The sequence below is a fragment of the Babylonia areolata genome, chromosome 1, assembly GCF_041734735.1.
Source record: "Babylonia areolata isolate BAREFJ2019XMU chromosome 1, ASM4173473v1, whole genome shotgun sequence".
Lineage (NCBI taxonomy): Eukaryota > Metazoa > Mollusca > Gastropoda > Neogastropoda > Buccinidae > Babylonia > Babylonia areolata.
This window is the reverse complement of record NC_134876.1, coordinates 44,405,335-44,422,316: the sequence shown is the minus strand read 5'-3', so window position 1 is coordinate 44,422,316 and position 16,982 is coordinate 44,405,335. Positions and strand designations below refer to the sequence as shown.

General features: G+C 41.5%; 1 protein-coding gene across 1 annotated transcript in view; it reads right to left on the bottom strand.

Moving 5' to 3' along the window:
• LOC143283299 (prolow-density lipoprotein receptor-related protein 1-like) overlaps positions 1-16,982 on the bottom strand; it is a 264,347-nt gene that overhangs the window by 112,340 nt on the left and 135,025 nt on the right. The window contains exons 5-10 of the mRNA XM_076589486.1: positions 10,369-10,506; positions 8,393-8,509; positions 6,906-7,049; positions 5,170-5,324; positions 3,499-3,583; positions 1,977-2,139 (exon numbers count right to left, since the gene is read on the bottom strand). Coding sequence (XP_076445601.1) covers positions 1,977-2,139; positions 3,499-3,583; positions 5,170-5,324; positions 6,906-7,049; positions 8,393-8,509; positions 10,369-10,506 — 802 coding nt within the window. The remainder of the gene's footprint in view (positions 1-1,976; positions 2,140-3,498; positions 3,584-5,169; positions 5,325-6,905; positions 7,050-8,392; positions 8,510-10,368; positions 10,507-16,982) is intronic.

Genomic DNA, 16,982 nt, shown 5'->3' with positions numbered 1-16,982 from the left:
GTGGTAGGTGGCTGCATGTGTACATGTGTGAGCGTGTGCGCGTGCACACACAAGAATGAGCACATCAATGGTCCAATATGTAGACAAGTGTTCCTGCCTCTAGGTATGACAAACACGCAAGAGGAAAAGACAAGACAGCGAAAGCGACAATACCAGTCTCAATCCTAAGATAATCACAGTACTGGCAATCAGATGTGCAAGCAAGGTAAAGCTCAAGCCATAAGTTTCTGAACAACCAGCAACAGCAAACACTTCCTGAGCTTCAAGAACAACACATTTTTAGTGCTGAAAATGACATTCAAACCTGAAGCTGCAAAAGTGAGTATAAACATATGCTTCTTTGCTCTGAACAAAAACAAGGGATTTTAAGAACAGAGAAACTATTCTGAAAAACAGCAAAACTCACCCTTTATTGAGCTCAAGAACCAGACTCTGGGGACTATATCTTACTCTTTGGTGGTATAAAAAGGCAGACTTTTGGGACCAGAATCATCCCTTTGGTCAGGTCAGGAACTAGACTTTTGGAACTAAAACTCACGCTTTAGTGGGGTCAAGAGGGAGACTTTGGGGACTATACCTCACCCTTTGGTGGGGTCAAGAGTGAGACTTTGGGGACTATATCTCACCCTTTGGTGGGGTCAAGAGTGAGACTTTGGGGACTATATCTCACCCTTTGGTGGGGTCAAGAGAGAGACTCTGGGGACTATACCTCACCCTTTGGTGGGGTCAAGAGAGAGACTGTGGGGACTATACCTCACCCTTTGGTGGGGTCAAGAGAGAGACTTTGGGGACTATATCTCACCCTTTGGTGGGGTCAAGAGAGAGACTTTGGGGGCTATATCTCACCCTTTGGTGGGGTCAAGAGTGAGGACTTTGGGGACTATATCTCACCCTTTGGTGGGGTCAAGAGAGAGACTTTGGGGACTATATCTCACCCTTTGGCGGGGTCAAGAGAGAGACTTTAGGGACTACATCTCACCCTTTGGTGGGGTCAAGAGTGAGACTTTGGGGACTATATCTCACCCTCGGGTGGGGTCAAGAGTGAGACTTTGGGGACTATATCTCACCCTTTGGTGGGGTCAAGAGAGAGACTTTGGGGACTATATCTCACCCTTTGGTGGGGTCAAGAGAGAGACTTTAGGGACTATATCTCACCCTTTGGCGGGGTCAAGAGAGAGACTTTGGGGACTATATCTCACCCTTGGGTGGGGTCAAGAGAGAGACTTTAGGGACTATATCTCACCCTTTGGTGGGGTCAAGAGAGAGACTTTAGGGACTATACCTCACCCTTTGGTGGGGTCAAGAGAGAGACTTTGGGGACTATATCTCACCCTTTGGTGGGGTCAAGAAAGAGACTTTGGGGACTATATCTCACCCTTTGGTGGGGTCAAGAGAGAGACTGTGGGGACTATATCTCACCCTTTGGTGGGGTCAAGAGTGAGACTTTGGGGACTGACTTTGGGGACTATATCTCACCCTTTGGTGGGGTCAAGAGATAGACTTTGGGGACTGACTTTGGGGACTATATCTCACCCTTTGGTGGGGTCAAGAGAGAGACTTTAGGGACTATATCTCACCCTTTGGTGGGGTCAAGAGTGAGACTTTGGGGACTATATCTCACCCTTTGGTGGGGTCAAGAGTGAGACTTTAGGGACTATATCTCACCCTTTGGTGGGGTCAAGAGTGAAGTCTTTGGGACTATATCTCACCCTTTGGTGGGGTCAAGAGTGTAGACTTTAGGGACTATATCTCACCCTTTGGTAAGGTCAAGAGGGAGACTTTGGGGACTATATCTCAAACTTTGGTGGGGTCAAGAGTGAAGTTTTTTGGGACTATATCTCACCCTTTGGTGGGGGGTCAAGAGCGAGACTTTGGGAACCCTAATTCACTCTTTTTGTAGAATCAACAGCCACTCTTCTGGAACTAAAACTCCCCATGGTGGGGTCAATAACGAGACTTTCGGGACCAGAACTCACCCTTTGGTAGGGTCAAGTGCCAGACTTTTGGGCCGGGAGATGTCTGTGTGGATGATCGTCCTGCAGTGCTTGCCGTCACTGGTACAGGCAAAGATCTGTTCCCTGACGTCGTCAGCAAAGTACCAGTTACCGGACACCCAGTCTTTGGCCAGCTGTTTGATGACTGGAACAGAAAGAAAAAAAAGTGAATGCTCCCTGTTCAGTGATGATGTCATGATTGTGTCAATGCCAGACTGCCAGTGATATCATCACCAGAATGTTTTTGTGTTTGTTGTGATAAAGAGAGGAAGAAAGGGAGAAAGGGGGAGGGGGGGGGGGGATGAGAGACAGTGAGCAAGAGGGAGAGAAAGTGAAAGAGAGAGAGAGAGGGAGAGAGAGAGAGAGTGTATGTGTGTGTGTGTGTGTATGTGTGTCTGTGTCTGCGCCTGTGTCAGTGTGTCTGTGTCTGTGTGTGTCTCTGTGTGTCTGTGTCAATGACTGTGTGTCTGCGTGCATGTGTGAATGTACCTATATATACAAGAATATGTGTACGCATATATATATATATCTGCGCATACATTTCGGAAGGAGGAAAACATAAGGACTGAAAACTATTAAAACTAAAACTGCAAGACACTGCGCGCTGGAAGAAAGGGAGAATGTGAGTGAGACAGAGATTTTTCATCCAGTGAACAACAAGTGTAAAAGCGTTCCTCATCACCCTTGCTTTCAGAGGCATGCCACTAGCTCGCACTGACTGCCTTAGTAAATGGGTACACTTTACTTTAACAACAGGTCACAGCCTTCAGAGTCTGAAATCTGGTACCCATGGCCTCAGGCTGACTTACAGCACAGACTGAAAACATTTACATGCGCGCACGCACGCACACACACACACACACACACACACAAACACACACACACATGCATGCATGCAAACACACATGCAGGCACGTACACACACATACATACACACACACACACACAAACATATACACATAAACACACACACACACACATACACACACACATAAACACAGACAAACACACACACACACACACACACACACACACACACATGCATGCAAACACACATGCAGGCACGTACACACACATACATACACACACACCCTCAACACACAAAAAACACACTCACACACACACACAAACACACACACACACACACACACACACACACACACACACGCATGCACACATGCACGCACACACGCACGCACGCACACACAAACACACACACACACACACACACACATACATACACACACGCATGCAGGCATGTACACACACACATACACACACACACCCTCAACACACAAAACACACACACACACACACACACACACACACACAAACACACACACACACACACACACACACCCTCAACACACAAAACACACACACACACACACACACACACACAAACACACACACACACACACACACAAAACACACACACACACACACACACACAGACACACACACACACACACACACACACACACACACACACACTGCCACTCACAGTCCACGTTGAAATGCGTGGTAATGTTCCACCTGACACTGCTGTCGTTTCTCTGAGCACAGGTCAGTGGTGATCCATAGGACACCTGAACAACGCCAATAATCATGATTACAGGGTCAGTTTCTCAGGAAGGCATCACTGTGTTATGACAAATCCATACATGCCACACCATGTCTGCTGGACAGATGCCTGACAGTAACATAACCCAACAGCCTAGTCAGGCCTTGAGCGAATGCATATACTTTTGTGTAACTATCAGCGTGGATTTCTTCGAACAGAATTTTGCCACAGGACAACACTTGTGTTGCCACAGGTTCTTTTTTCAGTGTGCAAAGTGTGTGCTACACTTGGGACCTTGGTTTAATATTGTATCTGAATGACTAAGATGCTCAGTTTGATTTTCCAGTCAAAGCTGGGAGAAAGGGCAAGGGAGGGAATCAAACCCAGACCCTCACAGACATACTGGCAGGCAAGCGTCTTAACCATTCTGCCATCTTCCACCAGAAAATTGTGCTTCTGTTTCATATTTCTTGGGCTGGCAAGTTGCTTTGCAAGCTGCACACAGACTGAGAAAACCTAACAACAACAACAAACAAACAATAACAAACATCAACAACAACTTTTTATATATTGCTTATGCCGTGGTTCTACGTGCTTTTTAAGATTTAATAATACATATGTTATAAATAAAGCCCAGAACATAATTTTTAACAATGTTGAGATACAAGCTCACTAAAAAATACTATTTGAAAACATTTCACCATCACTCACAATGCACACCTGACCCTCAAAACTCCCCCACCCCACCCCCCCCCCCCACCCTCGCTCCCCTCCCCACTAACATTAATGCACACACATGTACAAAGGCAGTCATCATATTCCCAATCACACATGTTTTTCAAGAAATTTCTGACTACATATATCTTCAAAAAATGTAAACTAAAGCATTCTGCTAGATGGGATGTTTATAACCTGCAAGGCTTAGGCTTGAGCCAGTCACTTTAGTACTAATATTACTACACTCCTAGGCACAAGACAAAAGTCCTAACATCCTGTATCTCAGGCTCCATTAAAAAAGATGATAAAAACACAAAAACATGCACACGATTTTTCAATGAATACAAATTCAAACAAGGCACAAAAGAAACCACAACATCCAGTATCAATACCTTGATCCTTCATTAAAACATAACTACACTTTTCTTGGTTTTACACACAGTATTTCCATAACAATCTAATTTAGGCAGAAAGCAAAGAGGAATAATCCGGCATACATATCTTGATCTACAGTCCCCCTCCACCTCCCCCCCGCTCCACTCTCCACCCACACTGCCCCCACCCTTCCCTTCCCCACTCCCTCCCCCCCAACCACAAACCCCCACTCCAAAAAATATAACTTCTCTTTTATTTCACATAATCTTTCATAAGAATTCTTAAATCTTCATTCCTGTCTTTTCCGGGTAGGCCTATACTGAAAACACGCATGTAGACACTCAAACATACAATACATACATTATCACGTGATCACATATGAACACACCCTTGTACACATATACATGCATACAACACATAAGCCATGCAAACATCCATCCCCCCCCCCCTGTCCCCCTCCCCACACACATTTACACACAAACACATATTCTGCATAACTGGCCAGAGTGGAAATCTCACCCAGCAAATGGAGTTGTTAGCATAATCAAAGTCCAGTGCGGAGATCATTTTGTCGTGGAAATTGAGTTCGTAGCTGGCGGGCATGGCGACTCCCTTCAAGTCAAGCTGCTGAACCTGAGTGGAACTGGCCACAATCAGGACTGGGTCCGGAAATTCTGCAACACACACACGCACGTGCGCGCACGCACACACACACACACACACACACACAGATGCACAAACACACACACGCACACAGTCTCACACATGCACACAAACACATGCACATACACACACACGCATGCACATACACACACGTACACACATGCACATACAAAAACATATATGTGCGAGGTAAAAACTGGTCATCTCACAACCCTTTTGAAAGAGTTGTCATTCTGGTTGTAAATATGAAATGCAAAACTGGGCATGTTAACTCATTCTATACTGCCCGATGACTTCCTTCATTATACACACTCTGTACTGGCCGTTTGTTTATGTTACAAGAAAAATACCTAAAAAAAAAATTTAAAAAAAAAAGAATGCAATTACATACAGTGGTGAAATTTTGTGATGATATGAAGAATAGGATGGACTAACATTACGCAAAGTTTTAAAGCACTCACGTAATTATTGAATGATTTATCATATTTTGAAAAAAAATCCATGTTTTTCGCAGCTGACATAAATAGGGTCAGTTTTTCTCATATAACAGAAATTTGACAAATTTAGTCTTTTGTAACCATAGACACTTCCTAATTGTTGCAATTGAATGGGCAAATACGTATGCACAGTGGATATCCACTATAGAATCGGTCTGCATTCGACTTTGAGCCACAGTCCTTGCCGAAGTTGACCGAGACGCCATCATGTTGAGTGAGCGAATGAAAAGGGTGACTGTACGCTCACATGTATTGTACTCAAACAAAGGCATTTCCAGCCACATTAAAAGTACAGGTGCACTTTTGGGTGACTGTAGAACAGAGCTGTGCCATTTAGTTTCGCACAAAACCGTTAACTTACGAACTACGAATTTTTAAACTCGCGGTACGCTATAGTCTACCACAGTAACGAAGCATTGTGCACATGAGATACGTTACAGCGTACCTTAGTACAGAAAGAGTTAATGACACATTATACAGACAGACAGGCAAACAGACAAAGTAAATCCTACATTCTACCCCTGTTAAAGAGGGGTGGGGATGGGGTACAGGAAGAGACAGACAGGCAAACAGGCAAAGTAAATCCTACATTCTACCCCTGTTAAAGAGGGGTGGGGATGGGGTACAGGAAGAGACAGACAGGCAAACAGGCAAAGTAAATCCTACATTCTACCCCTGTTAAAGAGGGGTGGGGATGGGGTGCAGGATGAAAGGGGAAGGAGGACGGGGGAGGCAAAGCTGACATCAACAGAAACACACCTTCAGTCCAAGGTCAATGTGAGGTTTCAGTTAACTTAGCTTTTAAGCATTTTGTGTCTTTTATGTATTCATACTAAATGACTGTGATTCTTGTATGAATTTCTCTTATTAGATATAATCAGGTATTCTTTATTCAACACCATCATCAAACATGTAACCTAAGGAAACTGATCTCAAAGCAAACGCTTGCATTCTTCACACCTGTCGACCATCTCTCGCACAACACTGCGCCACACTAACTCCAGTACACTAAACACATTATCACACAAACCCATGTGCGTGGTGCACATGGAAAACACTGCTGAACTTTACAGGCTGGCCTCACATGATCATTACCTGGGTCAACGTAACACCTGTTCTTGGACACCTCTCCAGTCTGGGAGGTGTTGGTGTAGCCGAAGCGACAGGTGCACTGGTGGCCAGGGTTCAAGTCCTGGCAGTCCTGATCGCAGTATGCGTCGTAAAGGCACTCATTGATGTCTGCAAAGCAAATCCACCTGCACTCTCAAGTTCATGTATTTGTGGTCATGGATTTCTCAACAGAATTTTGCCAGGGACAACCCTTTTGATGCTGTGGGTTGTTTTTCATGCACTAAGTGCATGCTGCTGTACATAGGGCCGTGGTTTATTGTCTCATTTGATAGACCAGGCGAGGGGCGCAACAGCCAAGTGGTTAAAGCGTTGGACTGTCAATCTGAGGGTCCCGGGTTCGAAACACGGTGACGGCGCCTGGTGGGTGAAGGGTGGAGATTTTTACGATCTCCCAGACCTGCTAGTGCCTGAACCCCCTTCGTGTGTATATGCAAGCAGAAGATCAAATACACACGTTAAAGATCCTGTAATCCATGTCAGCGTTCGGTGGGTTATAGAAACAAGAACATACCCAGCATGCACACCCCCGAAAACGGAGTATGGCTGCCTACATGGTGGGGTAAAAACGGTCATACACGTAAAAGCCCACTCATGTGCATACGAGTGAACATGGGAGTTGCAGCCCACGAACGCAGAAGAAGAAGAAGAAGATAAACCAGGACTGGTCTGTGTACGGGGCTTGAACCTGAGGACACTCTCTTTCTCGTCAAGTACATTAACAGTAGGCCACCACTCCATGCCTTTATATGGCTGCACTCCTGTGCGTATGTATTATGTATGTGTGTGCATGAATGTATATGTTTATACATGGAGGAATGGGTTGGGCTGGGTCCAAGGCACACCACCTTCCTTCCATTCTGCTTACCAGTCCATCTTTCTCTCCCTTGGCACACGGGGGGGGTGGTCTTCCTTCCAGTGTTTCCAAAACACCCCCACACAGTCAAATGCCTGCCTGCACTTTGCCATACCGCAGCACATACCAAGCACTGAACCTGTTCACTCCATCTCTCTGATACATCCATGTTAATACGTTGTCTGGTACCTTTTTCCTTCTTTTTTTTTTTTTTTTTACGCATTGTACATAATCCAGTAACAGAAGAACTAAGTAGAAATAATAAACAATGGATGCATGCTGCAACCTTAGGCATAAGTAAAACCTTTGTCCTGCAAAAGAAACAAACACAGCATACAGTGGCCAGAGCATGAGCACCAAAGGGAGGAAGGTCTGGAGAGAGTTAATGACCCATCTATATGACCCCAACTCCACACACAGCCCCTCCTGCTCTCCTCCTTCCTTTTCCCCTCCCTCCTGTTTGCCTTTAAAAACAATATGAGTGGTAGCACACTATAGAGAAAATAATAATAAATCCATTTTTTCAATAGTATAGTAAAGAGTGCAGCACCAAAACAAAACAAAAAGGGGGAAAAAAAAGGAGTGCGGCATCCCTCACCGACACACTTGTTGGTGGTCTTGTTGAAGACCTTGTGGTCTTCACAGTAGCACTGGGCCCCCTGCATGGTCTCCTTACACAGCTTGCACTTGCCACTGTTCTTGCATGCTCGGTTCACTGCAGGCAGTGCACACAACATAACATACACATGTGCGCGCTCGCTCACTCACACACACACACACACACACACACACATATACGAGCACACACATTCATATTCACACATACACACAGAGAGAAACACGCTCTTACACTACTTTTTAAACGATTGAATTCAAATGTGAAAATTAAAACTGTAGCAAAATGTCTTCTGTCACAACTATGTCACGGGGCATCAAACAAATTTCTTCCTCCACATACGCACGCACGCACGCACGCACACACACGCACGCACGCACATACACACACACACACATGCCACACACCAAACATACATGCGCATGTGCATGCACACGCACAGTTTTAAACTTAACTGGTATGACCATTTGTTTTCTTGCATTTTAACAACAGGCATTTGTATTTTTCAATACACAGGCAACACTGTTGGCTAACAATGGCTTTCAGCTCCAAACTGACATTACCTTTGAGATTCAATTGAACTATGGATTCTATCTGAACTGCCCCAGGAATGAGTGATAATGGCTTATTTCCCGAAAGAACAAAAACAGTTGATGACGACAGATACCATTATGAAATTATAGTTTTGTGTTGTGTTCTCTTTGCTCTTACTTCGTACATGATGAAGGCATTACATATGCACAGCAGATATGTTTAAGTATTGTGCTCTGGAGTGGAATTATGTGGTACATGTAATATCCTTTTCCTTGCCACAGGTTTTGGATCAGGTCTGATTTGGATGCTGTGTGAATAATGATGGTATTTATATGGCACTGAATCTTGAGCAGAGACAAATCTAAGCGCTTTCACACCAGTCATTCACACGCAAAGTAACAGACGTGTGGTCAATATTGTGTGGTTTCTACATGTCTTTGAAAGGCAAACTGAAATACATCTCTTCTTTTTTTTCATCAAACAGATGAAACATTGGTAACTACAAAAAAAATAATATGATTTTCTTTTCAAACAATTCAAAGCAACTGGCTAGCTTGTATCTTCTCAAGTCTGGTATTTTCATTCAGCAATTTCATTTCTTGAATCAGAGAAACAGGTCTTTAGACACAATGATCTTTATCAAATAACTGTGGCATTTTCCCCCTGTTCATACAAATCAACCCATTTCAAGTCAGAACTGAATGAAACTGTCTGACATAAGAAAAAATCAATAACTACGTCTCTGTGTGTGTGTGTGTGTGTGCGTGTGTGTGTGTGTGTGTGTGTGTGTGTGTGTGTGTGTGTGTGTGTGTGTGTGTGTGTGTGTTAAATTTTGTTAAAAACCCAAATACATGAGCTGAATGACAAATTTTCTATTGGTTTGTTGTTGTGTTGTTGTTGTTTGGTTGCTTTCTGCATGCATGACTGAGATGAACTTTTCTTTTCTTTTTGTGTTGTATGTTTTCAGGGCGCCACCAGCTTCTTTTTTTCTTTTTCTTTTTATCTAACTGCCTGGGGGCTGGTTGGCTGCTTGTTAAAGTTTCTATACTTTGATCAGTTAATTTCTTTTTCCATCTTGTGTAGAACTCTTTTTCTTTATTCCTTTTTTTTTTTAATTCAAAATTCATCTATTACTATGCCTCCTGCTTCACTTCTTGTTTTCTGTGTCTGCTGGTTTTCTTCTTTCTCTCCTCTCTCCCTCACCAAATCAGCCCAGAGTGCCTAGCACAATAGCAGCTGCTTCCTCAGGAGTCTAAATTGGATTATACGACAGGGTTTCACACTCTTCAGATTCCGCAGATTAAACATGCGAGCACACACGAGAGTGTGTTCACACACACACACACTCACAGCAACACACACACCCCCACCAACACACACACCCATCCACACCCACACTTCCCCTGCCCCCCACCCCCACTCACAGCAGTGGCCCCCCTCGTCAGCCCCGTCGGCAGGGCAGTCCAGCAGCCCATCACACAGCCTGGGGAAGGGGATGCAGGTGTGGGTGCCAGGGCAGCGGTACATGTTGGGCAGGCACTGGAACTGGTCCACCACGTCACCTGAAAGGGCCGCCCACCCAAAACCACAGTCAGCACAACACAGCACTACAGACATACATAGCAACACGGCACAGTCCTTCAGGCCCTCCTCCTCCTCTCCCACCACTGTGGCCTGACATTGCAGGCAATCAAACTCACAAATTTCTGTACTGGCATTAATGTCATGCTGCACACATACAAAAAAAACCCAAACAAACAAAAAATACAAAGAGGAAGATTCATCAAAGTTGATTTTGGAGGAGGGGGTTAGTCACAACATTGGATTCCAAAAACAGTATTAGCCATCAACACAACTGATTTAACCCCTTGACTGCTGCTGACGAGTATGCCTGTTGGTGAAGGGCTGTCAGTCACCTCACTGAGATATCCCGTCAGGATAATTTTGTTGGGCAAAATCAATGACACCACTAAGAAGTGACCAAAACGTGTTAACTGGACTTCAGACTCCTGCCACACTGATCTCATTTCAACAAGGTTCAGCAGTCATGGGGTTAACAAGGCAAACACTCTGTTCACACAGAAAGGAAGGGTGTCACATGGTTCTGGAAATTCTCTTCTGTCAAAAAAAAAAAAAAAAAGTTAACATCACTTTCTAGTACTGAGCTGCCATGGCTATACACGCTCTTCTTCATGATACCTCTTTGATCTTAGTCAAAGTAACACCCCCCTAATGGCATCAAATAACACGACCCGCAAAGCACTACAATAATATCAACACTCATCTTAGTTTGTGCTCTTTTATTTTGCCAAAATTCTGAAGAAAAAGTGAAAATAGCAATCATCAAACTTACTTTCTTCATTTCCAACCCTTTTTTTTTTTTTTTTTTTTTTTTTAACCATTAGTAAAACTAATCAAAGGAAAAACTGGTATCCAGAAAAAACAGAACTGTGTTATGCCTTTCACTGTCAACTGACAATGATTATGTTTATTGTATTTCCATGAAAGACAAGAGAGACAAAGAGAGAGAGACAGACAGACAAACTTTTTTTTTTTCTTTCAAATCGTATGTTACCTTCTCACAGACTCCGTCCTTCACAGTTCTGAATCATTTTTCATATATTTAAGCAAATGAATAAAAAACAAAAAAGCAAAACACAGGGTGAACACCACACCATAATATCCATGAGTGATTTGAAGCAAGCGAGGGTTCCTTTGTGTGTAGTCTTCATCTCAAGGACCAGTGACCAATATGTCCCACACAACAGCCCGCTCACTCATTTAAGTTTCGGTTCAAAAGAAAAAAGGGCCTAACCAGAAGCAGGTAATCCCATGAAACAATCAGAATTAAATATATATATGACACATGACAAGTGTTCAATACCCCTATGATATTTCCAGTGTGCTATGGAGTAAACAGTAAAAAAAAAAAAAAATAAAAAAAAAGTGATGTATAATTCTGCTTCATGTCAAAAAAGCCCCTTTTCTTGCCTTGGTGATCTGAACTGTTTGAGCTCTGGGCACCTGTGCTAATAAGGTACAGACCATTATAAAAAATCCTCTATCATTATTTATTTGAAATATCATGATTAGTTGCTCTTCGATCTTAGCCCTTGATTTGGTTTCTTTGACAATTAATGTGATTTTTTTGTTGCTGTTTTGTTTTGTTTTTGAAACTTTCACTTGTAAACAATAAGAAATGTCAATATTTCATTCACTTATGGAACATTAAAACAATATGGAATATATAAAAACAAAGATGCAAAAACAGAGAGAAGAAGAAAGTAATAAACACTTCCATGAAAAACAACTCTGTGAGTCTAATGAGAGAGGAAACATAGTGAGACATAGTGATTAGTACAGAAGTACAACAAGCTATTCAGATAGATGTCAACTCACGTGCGATACCTAATAAATCTGATTCACAAAAACAATCAAGGGCTGTTGATGCTTAGTCGTATGGACATATCCTGGAATGGCCCTGTCTTCTGATCTGACCGAATTTGAGCTCTGGCTTTCTGTCCATGGCCAATCACTGACACAAATCTCAATAAAATAATGTGATGCAACACTTAGCTCTACCTTGCCAACAACCTCTCTTGTGCTGTGCTGTCACCTTGACTTGTGACCTAGCCGTGACCCTGAATTGCAGTCAAGGTTATACTCTGGCCTATCACTGGGCCAGCTTGGTAGAATTATGCTAATCCATGGTCTATTACTGTAACAAACTGGATAAAAAAATCAGGTGCATGACCCAAAGCTTCCCAGACATTTCTGACATATTAGGCCATGAACGCTGGCCTATGACCTTGACTTTCACTTTAATGTGTGCTTTCTTTTTTCTTTCTTTCTTTCTTTTTTTTTTTTTTTTTCCACCATGATCAATCATTGTCCCTGTCTGATGATATCAGATACAGGATCTATGCATATCATACATATTTTTTGTGCTTTTGGTTTTTTTTCATGTTTTGTGCTTTGGCCTTTTCTGATCTTTAATTCTAAATGGATTAAAGAGTAATCAATTACTGTACCAAATTTATTGAAAATCGGACACAAAGCAACAAGTTTATCACACCCACAAGCTTGTTGTCATGTTATAACCATGACCTTTGATCCCCAACTTCGAATTACAACTACTTCACGAAACAACTGAAAAGTTTGAGAAAATATCTATCATCCTGCAAAGTTTTATTTCTCTACTTATCCTAAGGGGTTGCTGAGAAAATGCCTGATTTAAAGGTCACATGCACACACACACACACACACACACACACACAAACCAAAACAAGGTGATGACGCACACTGAAACATATTTTTGTCACACACGTGAGTCAACACTGAAAAAGAGAGGGAGAGACTTGACAAGCTGAAAATGTGCAACAAGACACTGACTGTTGTTAATCAACACTTAAAGAAAAAAGAGTTCATGGGGCACCAAACAGCTTCACATGCTGCCATGTCATCAGTAACTGCCAACAGGGATCCATGATGCAGTGTTAGTCAGTCACAGAGTTTGAGACAATATTTCATTCTACCATTCCAACAAAAATCCTCACCATAACAGAGACATCTTTTTTTTTTAAAGTCATTCCAGCAGATATCCTCACCATAATAGAGACTTATTTTTCTGTCATTCCAACAAAAATCTTCACCATAATAAAAACGTTTTTTCTGGGGGGGGGGGGGCGGGGGGGGGGGGGGGGGGTTGTTGTCATTCAAACAAATATCCTCACCATTATGAAGACTTCTTCAGTCATTCAAACAAAAATCTTAATAAAAAAAAATACTCTCTTTTTTTCTTTCTTTTTTTGTCATTCCAACAACAACAAAACTCACCATAATAAAGACTTCTTTCTCTTAAAAAAAAAATAAAATAAAAAAAAATCTTTCACCAATATGATATGAAACTGATTTTAAGAAAAAACAAAACTCAAAAGCAACACTTTCACAGAACATTAAGAGACCTAGGTTCTACATGGAACCTTCAAGTTAAATTTACTAATCATCTTGAATCATAGAAAATGTGTTTGAATGACACAAAGGTAAGTCAATGGTGATACAGCATTGTGGTGTATATTACTGCTGATTGAATTTTTTTTTTAAATTATAATGATTATAATCCTTTGGATATGACAAATTTCAAAAACCATCTTTGCAAAAACTCATGGCTGACAGCTGAGGAAAGTATATACAGACTGATAGACTGAAAAAAAGGAAGACCTTTTCACCACTGTGCACCATCTATTCATCTACCTTGGATGCAGCATGTAAGCAATCAAACGGAAGAACAAATTATGATGTAACTGCACCAGAACCACACATTCTCTACACTTAGGTCCCCATTGCCTTCAGTTTATTCAGTGCAAATGCATCAAAACAGAGTAAATGATGATAAGGATTGAGATCAAACACAAAACATCACACTTCAGAGAGCAAACAGTAAATATCAGAAGAAGAAGATAAAAAAAAAAGAAAGAAAAAAAGAAAGAAACAAACATAACACATTCTTATCCAGTCTCCCATAAGAGCAAGTATCACAGGGGAAAAAAACATACATATATATATATATATATATATTTATATATTGAAACAATCACCTGAAAACTGTGAACAACAACAAAATTATACTTCTAAACAACTACAACTCAACATGGAAATCAAGGCAAAAAAAAAAAAAAAAAAAAATCAAACACGATCACCAGGAAACCGTCGCACTTCTGATCGTCATAATGACAACAGCCAAGAAAAAAACAACCCTGGAATGTTTCATTCCAAGTGACGATCAAAAGCCCGATGATTCCCCCCCACCAGCAATGTGAATATGGCACAAACAAAACAAAAAAAAAAAGATGAGAAATGCACAGCAGAATGACACTGTGGTCTGACAGACAATGACATGCTAGGCTGCAGCAGCACACTGACAGGGTGTGTGGCACAGGTGGGGGGGAGGGAGGAAGAAACACCATGCCGCCACTGAAAAGAAATTTAAAAAAAAAAAAAAAAAAAAATGGGGGACCTGCGGAAATCACAGGACAAGACACCAACCTTCCGGCAGCACATTGGTAATGGTATGATGCAGTGCTGGTGGTAGGAAAAGTAGACCTGTAGGGAACCACACACCAACATCTCTATACAACACTCCTCACAATCACCAAAAACACACACACACACACAAACACACATGGAGTGAAAACTGAAGAGAAAAAAAGAAGATAACAAAATGGCTTCTCTTGGTTAAAACAAAAACAACGACTAATGCCAAGTCAGGTCAGACAGATGCTTTGGAAATTTGCAAAAGAGTCATGAACTCGAGGACAGACAGGCTGACAGAAACAAATAAATCAGATCGAGACAAAAATGTCACAGAGACAAAAATGTCACCAGAAAAAACAAAAGGCAAAAATTGAGAAACAGCCAAACAGTACTAAAACAAAATTCTAAAAAGAAAAAAAAACAAAGTTGATTTTCAGCAAATATAGAATCTGCAAAAACACTGACAAAACACGCCATCATTCAGCATTAAGGACCCAGCACTTACAATTCTGCTGCAGAATTTCCCTCTGCTCACCGCTTCTTTCACAGTAATAAAAAATAAAAATAAAAATAAAATTAAAAAAAAAAAAAATCCCCAGTACCTTATTCCCAATGCATCATCAGTCAAATCATGTTGTTTACAGCCCAGATGACCACAAAGGGGCCGTACCAGGCCTGCATCATCACAGCAATGTTTATGTGCACATCCATGATCAAAGAGTTGGTTTCTTTGGTTGGATGGTTGGTTGGGGTTGTTTTTGTTTTTTGTTGTTGTTGTTGCTGCTGCTGTTTGTTGTTGTCTTTTTTGCATCATTGTATTAAGAAATAATACACCACATCACACACATACACACACACACACACACACACACACACACACACACACACAGAGCGAGAGAGAGAGAGAGAGTCCCAATAAATGGACAAACTGAAAGACAGAATGACAGAAAACTAGAAAGAAAAATGGTCAGACATAAAGACTGACACTGACAGACAAGGAGAAAAGAAGAAAAGTAGAAGAAGAAAAAAGAACAAAAAAACAAAAAAAAGAAACATGCAACAATCAATAACATGTTGCACCCATATCTTTTTTTCATGAAAGGGAAAAAAAGGATCAAAAAGCTCAAACAGCATCTATTTGACCAAAACAAGAAAAAGGAGAACAAAAGGGAGAGAAGGGTGATAAATTCAAACTAACAAGATAAATACACATATTCTAAGACTAACATACACAAACAACTGATCAGCAAAAAAAAAGGCTCAAAAGGCACAAGCTGTTGCATAAATTTCAATTAATAATATTGGTATATAAAATATGAAATGAAGTAAGAAAGAAAAAAAAAAAAACGACAACGGTCACAGAAAAGGCTTAAAAGGCAGAAGCTGCTGAAGCTTTAACTATGCTGTAGGTCATTCTGACATGACAAAGCCCAGCTACACAACACAATCACAAAATGCTCAAATTTGCACAGCATGAAACCAAACACGGTAACACAAACACACAAAACAACACCACAACCAGCAGTCAACATTATGCATTCCACTTTCTTACCATGCCAAACAAAAAAAAACAAAAAAACAACTACAGATGGTAAGCATTGACACATCCAATGAATAATCCCATGACCAATGGATTCAAACTAATAATGCAGGTGCTTTTTATTACATCCTCCATTAGGCAGGTGACCAGGAAACCATAATTTCCAAACTCATGTCCGATGTGATAAACAGACTGTTCACTGTAACAACAAATATCATACAGACAAATGCTCAGAAATGAAGCCAGGGGACATTTTAAAAAGGCCTTGTGTATATGAAATAAAGCTTTGAAAAGATACCCATAAGCAGTCAAAAACTGTGCATATTCTTTCATACAGAAACGTAACTACCACACTAACCATACTGTGTCTCTGTGCGTGCTTTGAGAGGGAAGAATGAGAGATACGGAGGAACATAACAACGAAGAAGAAAACAAAAAGAAAACAAAACACGATCAAAAGAAACA